Below are 14941 nucleotides of genomic sequence, written 5' to 3'. Positions count from 1 at the left end.
CTGTTTTTTGACTCAATAAACAAACTGGGTATTTTTTAAGATTGATGTATTACTTTGAAACAAATAGTATAACATATATACAACAGACACTCTTCATTGCATTATTTGGATGGTTTGAAAATAAGGGGGAGCAAAATCAGTCTGTGCATACACACTTGTGGGTATACACAAAATGAACACTTACTTTTTAGCATTATATACAACTCAACCAATGCTGCTATCATGAAAAACAAAACTGTGAACCATTCAGAGGACTACACTCCCTGTAGCTGAATTTCAGCTACACCGTGTTGGATGTTCCTTTTTTCTTGTGAGGGTCAATAACTTTTGAAGAGGTGATGTCATTTCTTTTGAAGAGGCGATGTATATTCTCAAGTGCAAAAGTCAAAAAGCTTGATACATGTCAAGTTGCTTAGAGTTCCTGTTCACTTGGTGAGGTCTTTCAGGTACTGCAAACCCTGATTTGAGTATTCAGTTGCCTTCGTTGGAGCCTCTGAAAGGGTTGAAATTGACGACCGCACTCCTGCAATAACATAAAAATTAATGGTTGGGGCATCAAAAATACAGGAAGGAAATACTGTTGATTTTGTAATTGAGCCGTTCACCAGTGTAACTCCCACATAACCACTGCATCTAACAAGTGAAGTAGACTAAGATTTCAAAAACCAAAACTCATGACATGAATAAATTTGTAACAACTAAAAATTTTTTTACTTTTCATTCAGTACTCACCAGAGTTCCACGCCTGAACTGGAGAGAATTCAATCTTCGGTATGTTTGGAAGCTGAGTCTGGGGGGAGGGAAGATCCATTAGTTTGTACTGTTGCAGGATTTGTACACAGTAAATGATCCTACTTTCGCTTAAAATAATACAAAGATAACGTTGAGCTGATCACTATTCCCTTAAAATGCTACTAAATATCATATGAATAATGCACCATGCCTTCTACTGGAATAAATGACTGATGGTTGACATCTATGATAGGAAATATGGGATATTTTGTTAGGAAATCACACAAATAAGATCTGATTTAAACCAAAGCTACATATTTACTGTCAAATAAAACATTAGTATGTTACAAAAAAAACGTCATTATAAACTCAGTGGACACTTTCTCAGGTAGAATTGTAAAATCTATTGCAATCCAATACAACGGCCCCACAATAAATTCTACCTTTAGAAATCCAATAACATTCATTATTGATTGACACTGGCAGAAATGTGTTAATTTAACTATATTTGTTATTATTGTCATGTTTTGCAGTACAACATCAACACTAACTTCACTAATAAACATACAGTAAAGTTAATTAACACTTTAACTAAATCTGTCCATAATAACCTTTGCAGTTGTAGAACATGTGGCACAGCTGTTGTATTTGATTGCTTTACACTGTTTTGTAGATTAATGCTCCAGAGCGATTTTGGAATTCAAATGTTTCCAGTGTGTGATCAAGGACAAATAATAAATGATATATGATTTTGTATTTTTACTTTCCTTTGTTTTAATTCTTTGTTCCAATGATAGGAGTTGCTGGATAAGGATGAGTGATGTCACCTGTAATGCTTTTTTCTAGAAAAGAGATCTTGAATTTGGGAACTTATTTAGGGAATCCTTTGGAATTCTTAAAGAAAATCTAATATTAGTAAGGAGTGAATGAATATACAAAAAATAATGTTACTTGTTATTGTTGTTAAATGATCCGGACAGGTGAACAAACATGGCTGCAAGCTGTTCATTGTTGTACTGAAAACGTGTATTGTAAAGGTATCTTAAAGGACTCATTATTATATGCATCCACTGATTGTATTAATCATGAAATGCATTGTCAGGGTTGTGTACAACACTCTGCCAGAGCAAGATATGTATGCTATATGTTATCTGTACCTCCAGGCCAAAGTACTTCATCCATTCCTGTATGGCGGGGGGGATTGCAGCCTTGGCCTTCTCCAGGGCCTCTGAGCCCTGCTCACTGCTCCCCAACAAACCAGAGTCACAGGCAACATACAGGGCTCCTCCTGCAATGGTCACCTTGGTAGCCAGCCTGGAAATGAAAGAACAGAGGCAGTCAGGCTGTAAACCAGAAATACTTTAACTATAGTCATCAGTCAAAACGGATATAACTCACTCGTGTAGGTTACCACTGTTACTTTGCACAACTTGAGAGTGTCATTTGACGCTGGAACGATCATATGGTAGTTATGTATTTGCAAACCATTAGCGAACGACCAAGTAAGACAAACGTTCAACTCCTTCTGAAATGTATCGAATACACTGATGTTGCTGTTGCATTACTGAGCCAACTAACTAACTAACTAACTAACTATCTGTTAGTCTAAAGACGGAAGTAGCAGAGCTCTGAGAAAGACTGACTACTGACTTAGCGTCAATGAGCTAACCGGCTAACTGAGCTGCTAGCACCTGGCTACAAACAGCAATACTATAAGAAAGATTATGGGCGAAATTAAAAAAGCATACTAACTTCACTACAGGTAAAATCCTTGCCGCCATGGTCCACAGCGGCGTGGTGTCGTTTTTTTTTCCGAGCACTTATTCCAGGTACTCTGAGAACGAGATAGGATCAATGCTATCAGGTTTAGCCGCACTGAAGGACAACCCTGTTTGTTGACCACTGGGTTAATGTCAATAAAGTTGCCAATTCAAAAGCTGGCGCTGACGTTATTTCAAAGCCGCAGATTCGTTCCTTGTCGCCGTTTTTTCACTCCATTCACACCATGGGTTCGCCGCCTTAGTAAAAAAGTTTAAGGAGGCGTTTTTTTTTTAGATACAAAGCAAAATTTTGTTATTTCAATCAGCCTGTGTATATTATCAACAGTATGTGGAAGCAATGCAGGTCTGATTATGATTCCAGCCCCTTTGCGTCTTCCTTAATAATAACATAACAAGTAAAATTAGTCCCACGATGGTGAAAATTTGATCTGTTACAGCACAGTCAAAACATTTAAACACCAGTGAAAAGTTTTAGATAAGTAAACATGCAATACAAAGACAAGGACTATATATATAAAACAGAATACATTATGCAATTTAAGCAGAGTATGTGCTATGTGAACATAATATATACAGTGTAACATGATTGCACATGAGATTAGATTAAATTGCACAGTGAGACGGTGATAGCGCCAAGGTCACTGCTATTGTACTCCAATTGTCATTCTTCCCTTCTTCAACATTATAAAGTTTTGTTTCGAGACTTCATTCCAATATCACATCCCCTTTGTCCACCATGGTACAATTTTACTTTTGGGCCCACATCCCCTCTTCTGAATGGACTTCCTTACAGCCCCCAAAACATCATTTTTTACAAACAGAAACACATCAACATGTAAAAAAATTTTTTTTTCATATCTTCACGTCTATCACTTTTTGCTTATCTTGATCACCAATGTCAATATGTCTACTATCCTGCAGAAATTAAAAACAATTTCTCCAATGCCCTGGCAACATATTCTTCTAAACTGAATCCTACTATATTCACTCGTGGTAATTTCGGACGGATGTTCGCAGGGGGCGTGTCCTGCAGATGGCGTGTGTGCTGCACACACACACGGCACGCCCCCTTTCTATGGCGAATAACCGGCTGGGTTATATAAATCTCAGCTTTTCTCCGCCTTCGCTCCCCGCGACAGGCTTTCCTGGGAGCTGGAGCCATAAGAGGTCCGGGGCATAACAAGAAATACACAGCGTAGAGTTTGGGGAATTAAACCACCCGCAAAATGGGACATTTCACAAAAATCCTTTTAGCAAGTATCTGCGTCGGTCTCGTAGCCGTCAGGTGGACTGCACCCACGTTTGATGCAGGTAAGAGAGACGCCAAGTGCAACATAAAGGTCGAAAGTGCTGACTGTGGTGAAGTGTGCATACTTCTATCTGCTCGTTAACTAGTGGTAGTGAAGGGGTTTGATTTGCATTTCATTTTCTATTCGGTTACTTAATCGCAGGCATGCAAGTAGGGGAGACCGGGTATGGTTGTAACTCTGCAACTCTCTTGGTTCATTTGCTAGACTTTTCAAATTTGTATCCAAAGTACCCACTTAACTACAAATGTCACCAATTCAAACTCTCTGCAAGAATATCACAATCCTCGTGTGTCGATGTCGAATACATAATGTATCCAATTACACAAAAGAACCAAACACAAAGGCCACCCCGCCCAACATGTTGCACAAACAGGTTTATTGAAATATAATTACAATGTGTCTGTGTCTCTGTGACTGACTGACACTTTCTGTTTGACTCTTACGTTATGAGTGTGATCATTTTTATCAGACTACTAAAATGTCCCTACGTAAAGAACATACACTATATTAACATGTACCTGTGTGTAAAGAACAGCTATGTCTTTACGTCGAACAAAAACTGTGTTTGTGTTTGTGTTTGTGTGTGTGTGTGTGTGTGTGTGTGTGTGTGTGTGTGTGTGTGTGTGTTTGTGAGATCTGACTGACTCTCCCTTCTTTGTGTCCTCATCAGATCGTTGGCAGTCTTTCCCTCTATTGCCTAGGCATTCTGTAACATCAGGAATATCAAGGAAGTAAGGATGGAGTGGGTTGTAACACTTTTAAAATAGGTGTTACAATCCACCCCACCCCGGTCAGACATTGTTTAGCAAGCTGTAGTGGCATGGTGGCTTGAAATGAGCAGAAACTGCACTTTAATCTCATTCACATGATTTTATCTACAATAGTGTAAGTACTAAACAAAAAAATAGTATTAGTCAAAAAAGCACTTTCTTATCCCATAATCAAAATTGGGATCATGCAACTTTTACTACATGGTCCATACTACATATTCATGCACTGAACAAAATATCCCTGTAAAATAAAGATGTATGTGATGGTCGAATATTTGGGAAAGGAAGCACAAGTGAGCACTTGTGTTTCCTTTCTTTGTAATAATCTGACATGCTCTCCGCTTGTGATGAAGGCATCACCAGAGAGAGAGAGAGAGAGCACAGCATCTATCCTGACTGTGAGGATACAGTGTACTTTCAATGATGAAGTAATTCAATGATATGGTCTGAGTTAATGGGATAGTTGTGTGCATAAATCTGTCAACAACTGCAACATTATTTTCTTTCTATAGATTAGTTATCCTGTTGTCTTACTACTCAATCTTGGCTTCCTTTCCACTGTTTGGACACCCTTCTGTCTTACTCATTTATTCAGTGTATGTATAAGAATTCAACAGCCGCTTCTTAGAGGCACTCACTGGTGGTCCATTTGGTCATTTTAACCACAGCGATCCTTTGATTATATCATTTGAAAATCCCCCACCATGCTGATGCCTTTAAGATGCAGCCGTAAAAGCTGCTTCTGGGTACAGGCGCTGTAGATCCGGAGGAATAAACTTTCTCTTTGGGAAATGCAATGAATTTCCACGGCAGTTCCTCCATATTTAAGGCGAGTTGAGATGGAGAAGAGAACATTTATTTAGGCAGCGAACAAAGAGTTTAAGCACCAAGGAGTGATTAGGGCACTGACTTATTTCAAAAAGTAGCAGTTTCTTGGACATAAAAGCATGGCAGTGTTTTATTAATAAATAAACATAATATACTGGCACATTAAAGGAGTGTGCAATGAATTATGACCTCTGAGGTTTTGCACACTATAAATCTACTGATCAAAGCTGAGAAATCTAAATGTGCTGTAAGCGACCCTGGAAGGACTTTGGTTTGGTTATCTCGTAAGAGCAAAGTTTGTGCTGCGTAATTCTATGGCAAATGAGTATTATGGAGTTATACATTTGAACTTTGAACTTTCTTGGCCTATGTCCCATCTTTCAACCAGTTTTATAGAAATCCATTCAGTAGGTTTTGCTTTACCCTTCTGACAAACAAACCAACCAACAAACGGATAGGGGTGGAAACATAACCTCCTTGGTTAAGGCTATATGTTTAAATTCAGTTTTAAAAGTTTGAAATCATATTTTTATGTAAAATCAACATATGTACATTAATATTTACCATGTCCTTGATCTTCGTCTACAGGCACAAATGCCTAATACCAGTATTGTTACACATCTGTCATTACGCCACTTGTTTCCTAAAATCCTGTACTGATATAAAACTGTTTGAATATGTTTCAGAATCTCTCAGTGGTGCCAGGGTACTGGTGACTGGGGCCAGTACTGGCATTGGTGAACAAATAGCATATCATTATGCTCGATTTGGAGCCCGGATAGTTATCACAGCAAGGAGGGAAAAAGTATTACAGCAGGTGAGTGAACTGCACAACTTGATGATGTAAATGGGAAAAGGCCCTGTTCATACCTGACATCAACATGTGGGTTTTTCACATCTACAGCTTATAGCTGTCCACTTGTGATCAGATCACCTGAGACAGATGTTGATGCCAGGTCTGAACTCCTGTATGCACCTTGGGTTGCAGCGGTATCAGATTTTCAAAGTATGATTACCGTCTCAGAATATATCACGGTTTCACTGCATACAATATTTCACAACTAACTCTTTGGCTTGTTTGGATGTGCCATCTAATTTAATTCCCTCTGCGGGCGTTCCTGCAGAACTAGTTTGTTAGGGTTGTCACTTTATATTCGATATTCAGACATTCATTTCTGGGGGGAGAAGTTCACATTTGAACCTTTCTGACCTGTTCAAATTCAAAACATACAGTCCAGGAGTGCATCAGACTGTCTGAAGTAGTTTGACCCTTTGATACAGCAGAGGGCGCTCACTATCAACTTGACCTTTTGCATATCTTCTTAGTATAAGTGAGCCAGTAATGCTATTTTGTTTTTTTGACGAAAATGGAGGACGCTAGCATGTAAAGATACCCTACTCTAACCCTAACCCTGTTACTCTATATGCAAAAATAAATAATTGTGCAACATGCACCATTCTTATTTTCTGTTCTTGGTTAAGGAGTTCTGTCACCATCCTATCATATTCAAAGAACTAAGACAGGAAACAATAACAGGTCAATAAAAAATATTTTTGTGTTGGTTGAGGTCTGAGTGAAAGAGCAAAGGTGTTTTTTCTTTTCTATTGTCTGCAGCTACACTGCAAAGTTGACCAATTTCTCCCGACCTCTGCTTATAGGTTGCAGAGAAGTGCATGAGTCTGGGAGCCCAAGAAGCGCTTTACGTAGCAGCAGACATGGGCAATGAGCTCGATCCTGACAAAGTGGTCGATTTTGCACTGGAAAAGCTTGGAGGCTTGGATTACATGGTTCTCAACCACATTGGCCCGAGCCCCTTCAGCATGTGGAACGGAGATGTGGAACACGTCAGGTGGCTGATGAAGGTAATGCAGCATTTTGATGCTCTACCGACACATAAATTGAGGCCAGTGCACTAATATATATTTGTATATTTGTGTGTTTGTTTGTGCTTGATTTCCACCAAAGGTTAATTTCTTCAGCTATATTCAGATGGCTTGGAAATCTTTGGAGTCCCTTGAGAGAAGTAAAGGATCACTGGTGATTGTTTCATCACTTTTAGGTGAGTTTGTCACTGCATTCATACACATGATGATGACGGCAAACTATTAAACACATACTTCATGCATGCATACAAATGTGTGTATTGATAACATAATCATCATATATTAAAAACCTTTGTATAGCGCTTTTTAATTACAAAGTTATGAGAAAGTGGTTTCCAAGGAAGAGAAAAGGCAAAGGAAAGGATGCTTGACCAATGGATTAAGAAAACATGATAATAAATGTTTTTTCTTTTAATAGTTGTTCATGCAGCTTTGGATCAAATCACATGATCTCCATTGGCAGACTAAATCTGCACCTAAAGGACAAGTAGAGAAACTGTCGTTTTAAGAAGACCCTGTGATATGATAGAAACCTCAAGAAAACCTCCTACATGCAGGTTGAAGTGAGATTGTTTTTAAATATGAAATATTTAGAATATTTAGTGTTGCACAGATGTTTTTAGTGTTGTAATAATATTTCCTTGACCAGAAAATGCCACAATCCACACTATGGTCTTGTGCTCCTCAGCTGACTTTAAAAATTGTCACGCCCATAATTGGTTTCTTGTCTATGAACATTTTGCAAAATTTAGAGAAGCCCTCAAAAGTTATTACTTTGCACGTATGCACATATCAAATCTGTGCACACGCGTAAACACTTTAAATGTTTTGTTCTATGTTTCACATTTGACAAAATTGTGTTGGAAAAACTGTTTCTAATGCATCACAGGTAAAATGACAAGTCCCTTTGTGGCGCCATATACATCGACAAAATCAGCCTTGAACGGTTTCTTTGGGTCCCTTCACCATGAGCTATCGATGAAGAAGAGCAATGTGTCCATCACTTTATGTACCCTGGGGCTCATTGATACTGAAGCAGCTATGGAGAAAGTCAGGTAAGATAAATCAATTTAAGTCTACATATCTGACATAATTAATGTTATTTGTGGTGAACTGTATTATTTTTCTGTATCCTAGGGAAATCACATCCGTACCGGCGTACCCCGCCTCAGAGGCAGCCTTGAACATCGTCACTGCAGGAGCTATGAGACAGGCAGAGGTCTTCTACCCTTGGACCACCTATGTTGTGACTATAAGCAAAGACTGGTTCCCTTCTCTCACAGACTATATCATCCAGAACACCTACAAATATAATCCATGAAAACATTTATATATATATCGTACTTTTATTGATGTTCTTATTTAGGGCGGTGTTTTGTAGGGCCATTGTAGGTAAAAATAAAATAAAAAAATAAATACATTTTATACAGAGGAAATTAAAATCCCTGCAAATTCATTACTGTAATCTCAGGATATGTGTTTTCTTGAGTTTCTTCTCATAACGGTGCCATCTTAATCTCAAAGAATATCAGTTATTTTATATATCAATCCATGGGTATGTGTGTATGTATCTGTAATTTACTGGCTCTATGATTTCTTTTTCTTTCTTCCCTCTAATACGCTGCTGTGTGTTCTTGATTCGACACATGGAGATGTAATAGGCTTACGTCTTTGACATGATATTTATAATGTAGTCATATACACTGGATACGAGTATGGGCACCTCATTTTATCTACTACCCAAATTAGCCATAGTATTGTAGTATACTGATTTATTTTGCCCACGAAATGAACAAAACATGCAACAGCTGGAACTCAAGTTGCCTTCCAGACACAATAACCTGCTGCTGCCACAAGAGGGTGTACATTGAAAATGAATTCATATATCTATATATATATATATATAAACTGTATATACATAAATATATATACTAGTCCTGAGAGGTCCAGTTATATGAAGTCCCCAGGGGAGAAATACCTAAAGGGGTTAGTTCCTATCTGCACCCTACAGCCAGTTCTGTCCACGACCAGCTACTGCACCAGGACACTGTAGAATGCTGATTACGTTGTAAAATGTCGTCTTTCAAAGACGTTTTGAAGGTTTAGAGGTGACGGGAACCAGGGGAGAGAAGAGGCAGGAATGACATGCAGGAAAGGTTGGACTTGATCCCATGATGATGTGATCGGAGGAGAGGCGTAAACCGTTAATGTTCAAAATGTCTCGGGATAAATTGTTACATGACTTGGGTGTAATAAAATGTAGATGTTAAAAATGTGTTCAATTTAATCATGCACACTTAAAAGATACGAGTATATATATACTCGATGTTTAGAAAGAGGTATGTATATACAGCAGTACTTTGAACATCCACATGAGGGCAGTAGTACTAAAGTAGTGAAGTGACATTACACACACTTCCTATCTACAGCAACCGGTGAAGTCCACTCCCTGTTGAGGAAACATTCTAAATGGAAGAACATCGTGCATTTCATGAAAATAATAAAGGCTAGACTTTAAAGAAAGAAGTGGGTCCCTTGTGGACACATTATTTAATGAACTTTTTTAAAAATGATTATTCATGGGCTTTTAAACCCCATCAACATATGAATCCTCATCCTCCCTGTTCCTCTTCCTGTCTTCACTGTCTCTCCCCCTGTCTTCCACCTCATCTCTATTCTTCTCTATACCATAACTATGTTATTTAGTTTTGTCTCTCCAAAGCTGGCCCCAGTAGGCCTCGGGGGCTTCCTACAGAGCGGGACTTTCTCAGTGGGTTCCTTTGTGTCTTTGTTCATCATCCCCAAAGGCTCCGCAGGCGACCCCTTGGCTCAATCCATCCTGGTGGTCTTTTCATTATTGTAATACACCCTATCGATTGTACCCTGCTGACAGAGCAGTTTTCCTCGGTGTACCTGGAGTGAGTTGTCATTGTCAAAAATAAAAGGATGACCAAAAAAAAAGCCTGTAGCCAAAAACTTATAGTTTTAAATTTGAAAAGGCAATTCCTCCTGGATACACATAAATGATTCTCCAAGAGCGAGAATAAGTGGCCTTGAATCTGTGATGGAAGTTTGCACTCTGCTGTTGTCTGCTGGTCCTTCACTTGATACAACCGAAGCGAGAAGTCACTAGAACACATCTTCTCTTTATCGTTGACACTTGTGATGATTTGAGAGGATTGTGTAGATGGCATAATCTCCCCGCAGTGGTTGGGCCTCCTGAGGAGCAGAGCTCGCACGGCCTGGGAGAACAGCCAGAAACACCTGCAACAGATTAGAGCTCCTAATGCTAGGTAATAAATCCTCTCACCCCTCTCCCGCATCTCCATCTCCAATGAGCATGGCGCTCATAGGCTGAGGGGCATCCTGCCACAACACTGACAATAACACACGTGTGCTCAAAATGTAGAATAGGCACTGAAACCTCGACCCGTCCACGAATGTATTTCAGACCATTTGAGAAGATGTTTTTCCTCAATCCCAGCATGGAAAGGCCTGTTCTCTGTAAACTCACGATTTGTAAGTGTCCAGGAGCCACAATTTCCTTAACTATCTCAACTTCCATTAAATGCCATTGCTACTGTACATTGTTTTTAGAAAACACTGCGAAAGTAGAAAATATGTCGAAAATATTGAGGAATAATGCTGTGAGTTATGTACATACGATACAGCTATCCTGTTGCTTCACGGAGGTTTTCCTAAGACTGGGCTCTAAATCAACATCACATCAACATTTTCATTGTGACTGAAACGATCCTGGTCGAGACTAAAGCTGAGGTTAGCTTCTGTATTAACTACAAATAAAAACATTAAAAAGTGAAAGATTACAGACTGATTGACCAATTTGATTCCGGAGGTTTGGAATTCTGATTTTATATCCACAATAAAGCATATTATTTCATCTCTTGTCGACAGACAAAGAAAGACAATCTGTGTGCTACAGTAGTAAAATCAAATGACATGTAAAATATGTCTTAAACCTTTTTTTTCCCCCCACATAGCATTCATTATGTCCTCAGTTTTATATTTACCTTCAGACTTTGCTGATGCAGCAGAAATGTAATGTTTCAGTCCATAAATAGTTACTTATCCATGGAAATACGCCTCAAACATCGTGCTCGAGGCCCAATTTATGATTCTGCCTTGTCCTGCTTCTTTGAGCACAGAGGACACAGATCCACAAATCTCCTTCCAACTTCATCCATCAGTTACTTTGAGCACAAAAGGATGGCCTTGATGCACACACACACATACATCGTGTCGTGTATATTAGCTGGCGTGTGTGGGGCATTTATCAACCAGTGGCTGGAGAATGAGTGGCCAGCTGGTGAGAATGGGTCTCAGGAGCCTCTAGTATGAAGGTGGAAGTGGGGATGTCTCCATGACCAACAGGTCACACAGAGTGTATCATATCTGTACGTTGTTGTGACACACTCCTGCTAAAAGTACAGTGCAGTTAGAGAATATTCAGACCCCCTCACGTTTCACAGTTTATGCTGTAGCCTTATGTCAAAATTGTTTATATTAAATCAGTCTGAGGTAAATTCCATTGATTGGACATGATTTATGATGTATATGGAGAGACACGCATCTGTCTATATAAGGTCTCACAGGTGACAGCTCATATCAGCAAAGGCTGAACCATGGGGCCGAAGGTCCTGACTGCAGAGCTCAGGGACAGGATTGTGTCGAGGCACGGATCTGGGAAGGTGACAGAGAAATTCTGCTGTTGAAAGAGCACTAAGAGAACAGCACAGTATCCTTCATAATTCTTAATGGGAAGTTGTTTGGAAACAAACTGGGGAGAAGGGCCTTGGTTAGAGAGGTGACCAAGAACATGATGGTCCTCCTGGCTGGTCCCTCCAGAGATCCTGTGTGTAAACGGGAGAAACTTCCTCAAGGACTCTCAGAGTGACATTCTCTTGTCCATTGAAATCAAGATTGAACTGTTTGGCCGCAATTCTGTTTTTCCACATCAAGGGACGGGGAGACGGTTGAAGGAAAGCTGGACAGAGCAAAGTACATAAATATTCTGGATGAAAACCTGGTCCAGGACGTTCAGGAGCTCAGCCTAGGCCAAAGGTTCACCTTCCAGCAAGACCCTAACCACACAGCCATGACAATCCAGGAGTGTTTCTGTAAATGTCCTTGAATGGCCCAGATAGAGGCCTGGCGTGAACCCATCTCTGAACATCGCTGCAGAGACCTGGAAATGACGGTCCCTGTTGAAATCTGCAAAGAGCAATGGCAGAGTTTGATGTGTCATACCCAAGAAAACAGATAAAGTGGTATATGCAATATATGCAATTATCTAACCCTTGTTAAGTGAATATAAATAAGTTAATTTAGCAAAAATGTCGAACGTTTCCTCTATGCTGTCACGATAAGTTGTAAATAACTTAAATTATTTCAAAGCTGCCGCTGCAGCATCATAGCATGCATGCATGTGTACAGTAATAGCTTGTAACATGATGTTGCTAAATAAAAACAGATGTGAATATATTGCATAATGCAGATACAGATGTGTAAGCTATTGATAAAAAAGAATCAATATTTTGCAAATTTGCAGTGTGAATGTTAGCTTAGCTAAAATCAGATTAAATCCATTCGTTGGCTCCTGGAGTTGAAAGCAGCTTGTGTGAGCCGATAAACGCTGGGAGTCCTGAATAGCAAGCTTGTGCATGACCTCTGGAAAAGTTTTCACAAAACACTGGGCTATGATAACAAAAGGAGAGTGTGTGTGTGTGTGTGGGTGTGAGAGGTGGCTGAGGTGGCCCTGTGGCCCCTGACCTCCTTCCCCCAGGTCCATTCAGAGCAGCACAATGGTTGACACCTGTGTCCTTTCAATACTGGCACTATTATTATTTACATCAGTCAGTGGGAGAGAGGGAGAGACAGAAAGAGGCCAGAGGTTCTGTGAAGTAGGGTCCGGCCTCATACCTAACCCCCTCTCCAACCTTCCTCGCTCTTATTCAAAGACAGGTGCCTTCTCTCTCTCTCTCTCTCTCTCTCTCTCTCTGCCCAGTCCCTTTGTGTCTGCCAATCATTTCTCTCTAATTATTTCAGATAACTCCAAACACATCAGCGGAAGGAGATGATCCACAAAGAGGACGGACGAGGTGTTTTTCCATCCTGTACCTAATGGTCTGACACTGCTCCATTCCTGCTCTTGGGGGGGATCAGATAAAGTTGAGTGGGGAAGGTTGAGAATCTTCACACGCACATTTGTTTGCAGGAAAACATGTTCAACTCCTTAAAAAAATAGCTGCTGAGGGATTGATCTTCAATATTTTGGCACCTGCAGAAACAGCAAAGAATAATTGATGGCTGTACAAACAACATCGAAGATGAAACTAATCTAGGTTCTATGCACATTTTGTCTGAATCCCATATGTTCAGCAGTACCTGTCTGTAATGACATTTTGCGGGACAATCCATTCGTTATGTTCTTGTCATTTATCCCCCTCTTGCTGCTCAGGCCGGTGGGGCGAGTCACAGGGCCGCATGGGTGGCAGGCTGGGGGTTACATGGATTCTTTTTTTCTTTTTTTTTTCACTGGGGGAGAGAGAGCCCAATTAACAAAGGATAAGAAGTGAACCGTAAACACCCTCAACAAGGCCCAACAAACCTACAAGAACAAGAGCCGTCTCTCTCCCTCTCTCTCTCGTTCTCCCCCCTGCTCACTCACTCTCTCTTCCACTTCCCTCACAAAAGGAAGGCTCAGAGCTTACAAAGTGCCAATTAACACTGAATGTTTGCCCCTCGCACCTCCCTCTCTGAACTGCTGACAGCTCTGGTGTTTGGGTTAATACCAAAGGCCTGCAAAGAATTATAATTCTCCTCCTTGCCCCATCCCCCTTCACTCCCTCTCCTATCCTTTTATTTTGTTTCCAATGGGGTGGTTTTACAGTTCAATGCACAGTCAAAGGGTGATATAAAATGACTTTCCAAAGAATTTCATTTAGGGAGAAGAGGGGCTGTGTTGCATTGGGGCAGCCAGGGGCAGGGCCAGGGGTAGGGGGGAGACCCTGGTGAGACAGAGAATGAGAAGGAGACGGGCAACTTAACAGCGAAAGATAGTGAAATCAAAATATTTATATCATGCGTTGATGAAGCTTTTGTTTCCTTTTCACAAGAACAAACTGATTTTTTTTTCAACTCTAATTTCCGAAGTGTATACACAAGTCAATTACTGTATGTTTCCCTCCTATCAATTGTGTGTGTGTGTGTGTGTGTGTGTGTGTGTGTGTGTGTGTGTGTGTTTCTGTAAGTGAATGGGAAAGTGGTCTCAGACTTTTCACTCTTAGGAACTGTAGGTCCCACTTGAGATGTAGATAGCAGCGCGGGTCATTTATCACAGGCAGGGCTGATGGCTGTGCTATGCCTGTTTTTATCCCCTGTGAACTCCCAATAAATCAGCCCACTGAATAAAAGAGTGGCCAATGAGAAGAGGTGAGAGGGTTAAACTCTGGGAGAAGCCGCGACCACTAAACTCTTTACGGGAGCTTCTGCAGGCACTCATTTCTCTGCCCAAACGGAGTCTGCCTCGAAAATTTATGACCCCTGGGGACCCGGTCTATACGCTCCTCTTTCTTTACTTTGAGATGAGCTCCCCAGTTATATTACCATGGGATAT

General features: G+C 40.3%; 2 protein-coding genes across 2 annotated transcripts; one reads left to right on the top strand and one right to left on the bottom strand.

The window, feature by feature from the left end:
* Window positions 1-29: 29 nt before the first annotated feature.
* micos13 (mitochondrial contact site and cristae organizing system subunit 13) lies at window positions 30-2646 on the bottom strand. The gene is made up of 4 exons (XM_035647875.2): window positions 2485-2646; window positions 1890-2046; window positions 733-790; window positions 30-523 (listed from the first exon to the last, which is right to left on the bottom strand). Exons 1-4 carry the CDS (start codon window positions 2511-2513, stop codon window positions 426-428), a joined length of 342 nt encoding a protein of 113 aa, XP_035503768.1. The 5' UTR covers window positions 2514-2646; the 3' UTR covers window positions 30-425.
* A 976-nt stretch (window positions 2647-3622) lies between these two features.
* hsd11b1la (hydroxysteroid (11-beta) dehydrogenase 1-like a) lies at window positions 3623-9578 on the top strand. The gene is made up of 6 exons (XM_035648524.2): window positions 3623-3824; window positions 6108-6238; window positions 7081-7284; window positions 7388-7481; window positions 8195-8360; window positions 8443-9578. The coding sequence occupies exons 1-6, from the start codon at window positions 3740-3742 to the stop codon at window positions 8624-8626; spliced, it is 864 nt and encodes a 287-aa protein (XP_035504417.1). The 5' UTR covers window positions 3623-3739; the 3' UTR covers window positions 8627-9578.
* The last annotated feature ends 5363 nt before the right edge of the window (window positions 9579-14941 follow it).

This window comes from Scophthalmus maximus, chromosome 13 (genome assembly GCF_022379125.1).
Source record: "Scophthalmus maximus strain ysfricsl-2021 chromosome 13, ASM2237912v1, whole genome shotgun sequence".
Lineage (NCBI taxonomy): Eukaryota > Metazoa > Chordata > Actinopteri > Pleuronectiformes > Scophthalmidae > Scophthalmus > Scophthalmus maximus.
Note: the sequence above shows the minus strand (reverse complement) of the source record. Positions and strands in the feature narration are given on the sequence as shown.

Excerpts from the sequence above, each read along its gene's own strand:
- hsd11b1la (XM_035648524.2), top strand. The coding sequence starts at position 3,740 with ATGGGACATTTCACAAAAATCCTTTTAGCAAGTATCTGCGTCGGTCTC. Across the intron at positions 3,825-6,107 it reads TGCACCCACGTTTGATGCAG|AATCTCTCAGTGGTGCCAGG; the intron begins GTAAGAGAGACG and ends AATATGTTTCAG. Across the intron at positions 7,482-8,194 it reads GATTGTTTCATCACTTTTAG|GTAAAATGACAAGTCCCTTT; the intron begins GTGAGTTTGTCA and ends AATGCATCACAG.
- micos13 (XM_035647875.2), bottom strand. The coding sequence starts at position 2,513 with ATGGCGGCAAGGATTTTACCTGTAGTGAA. Across the intron at positions 791-1,889 it reads TGAAGTACTTTGGCCTGGAG|ACTCAGCTTCCAAACATACC; the intron begins GTACAGATAACA and ends CCCTCCCCCCAG. Across the intron at positions 524-732 it reads AGTTCAGGCGTGGAACTCTG|GAGTGCGGTCGTCAATTTCA; the intron begins GTGAGTACTGAA and ends ATGTTATTGCAG.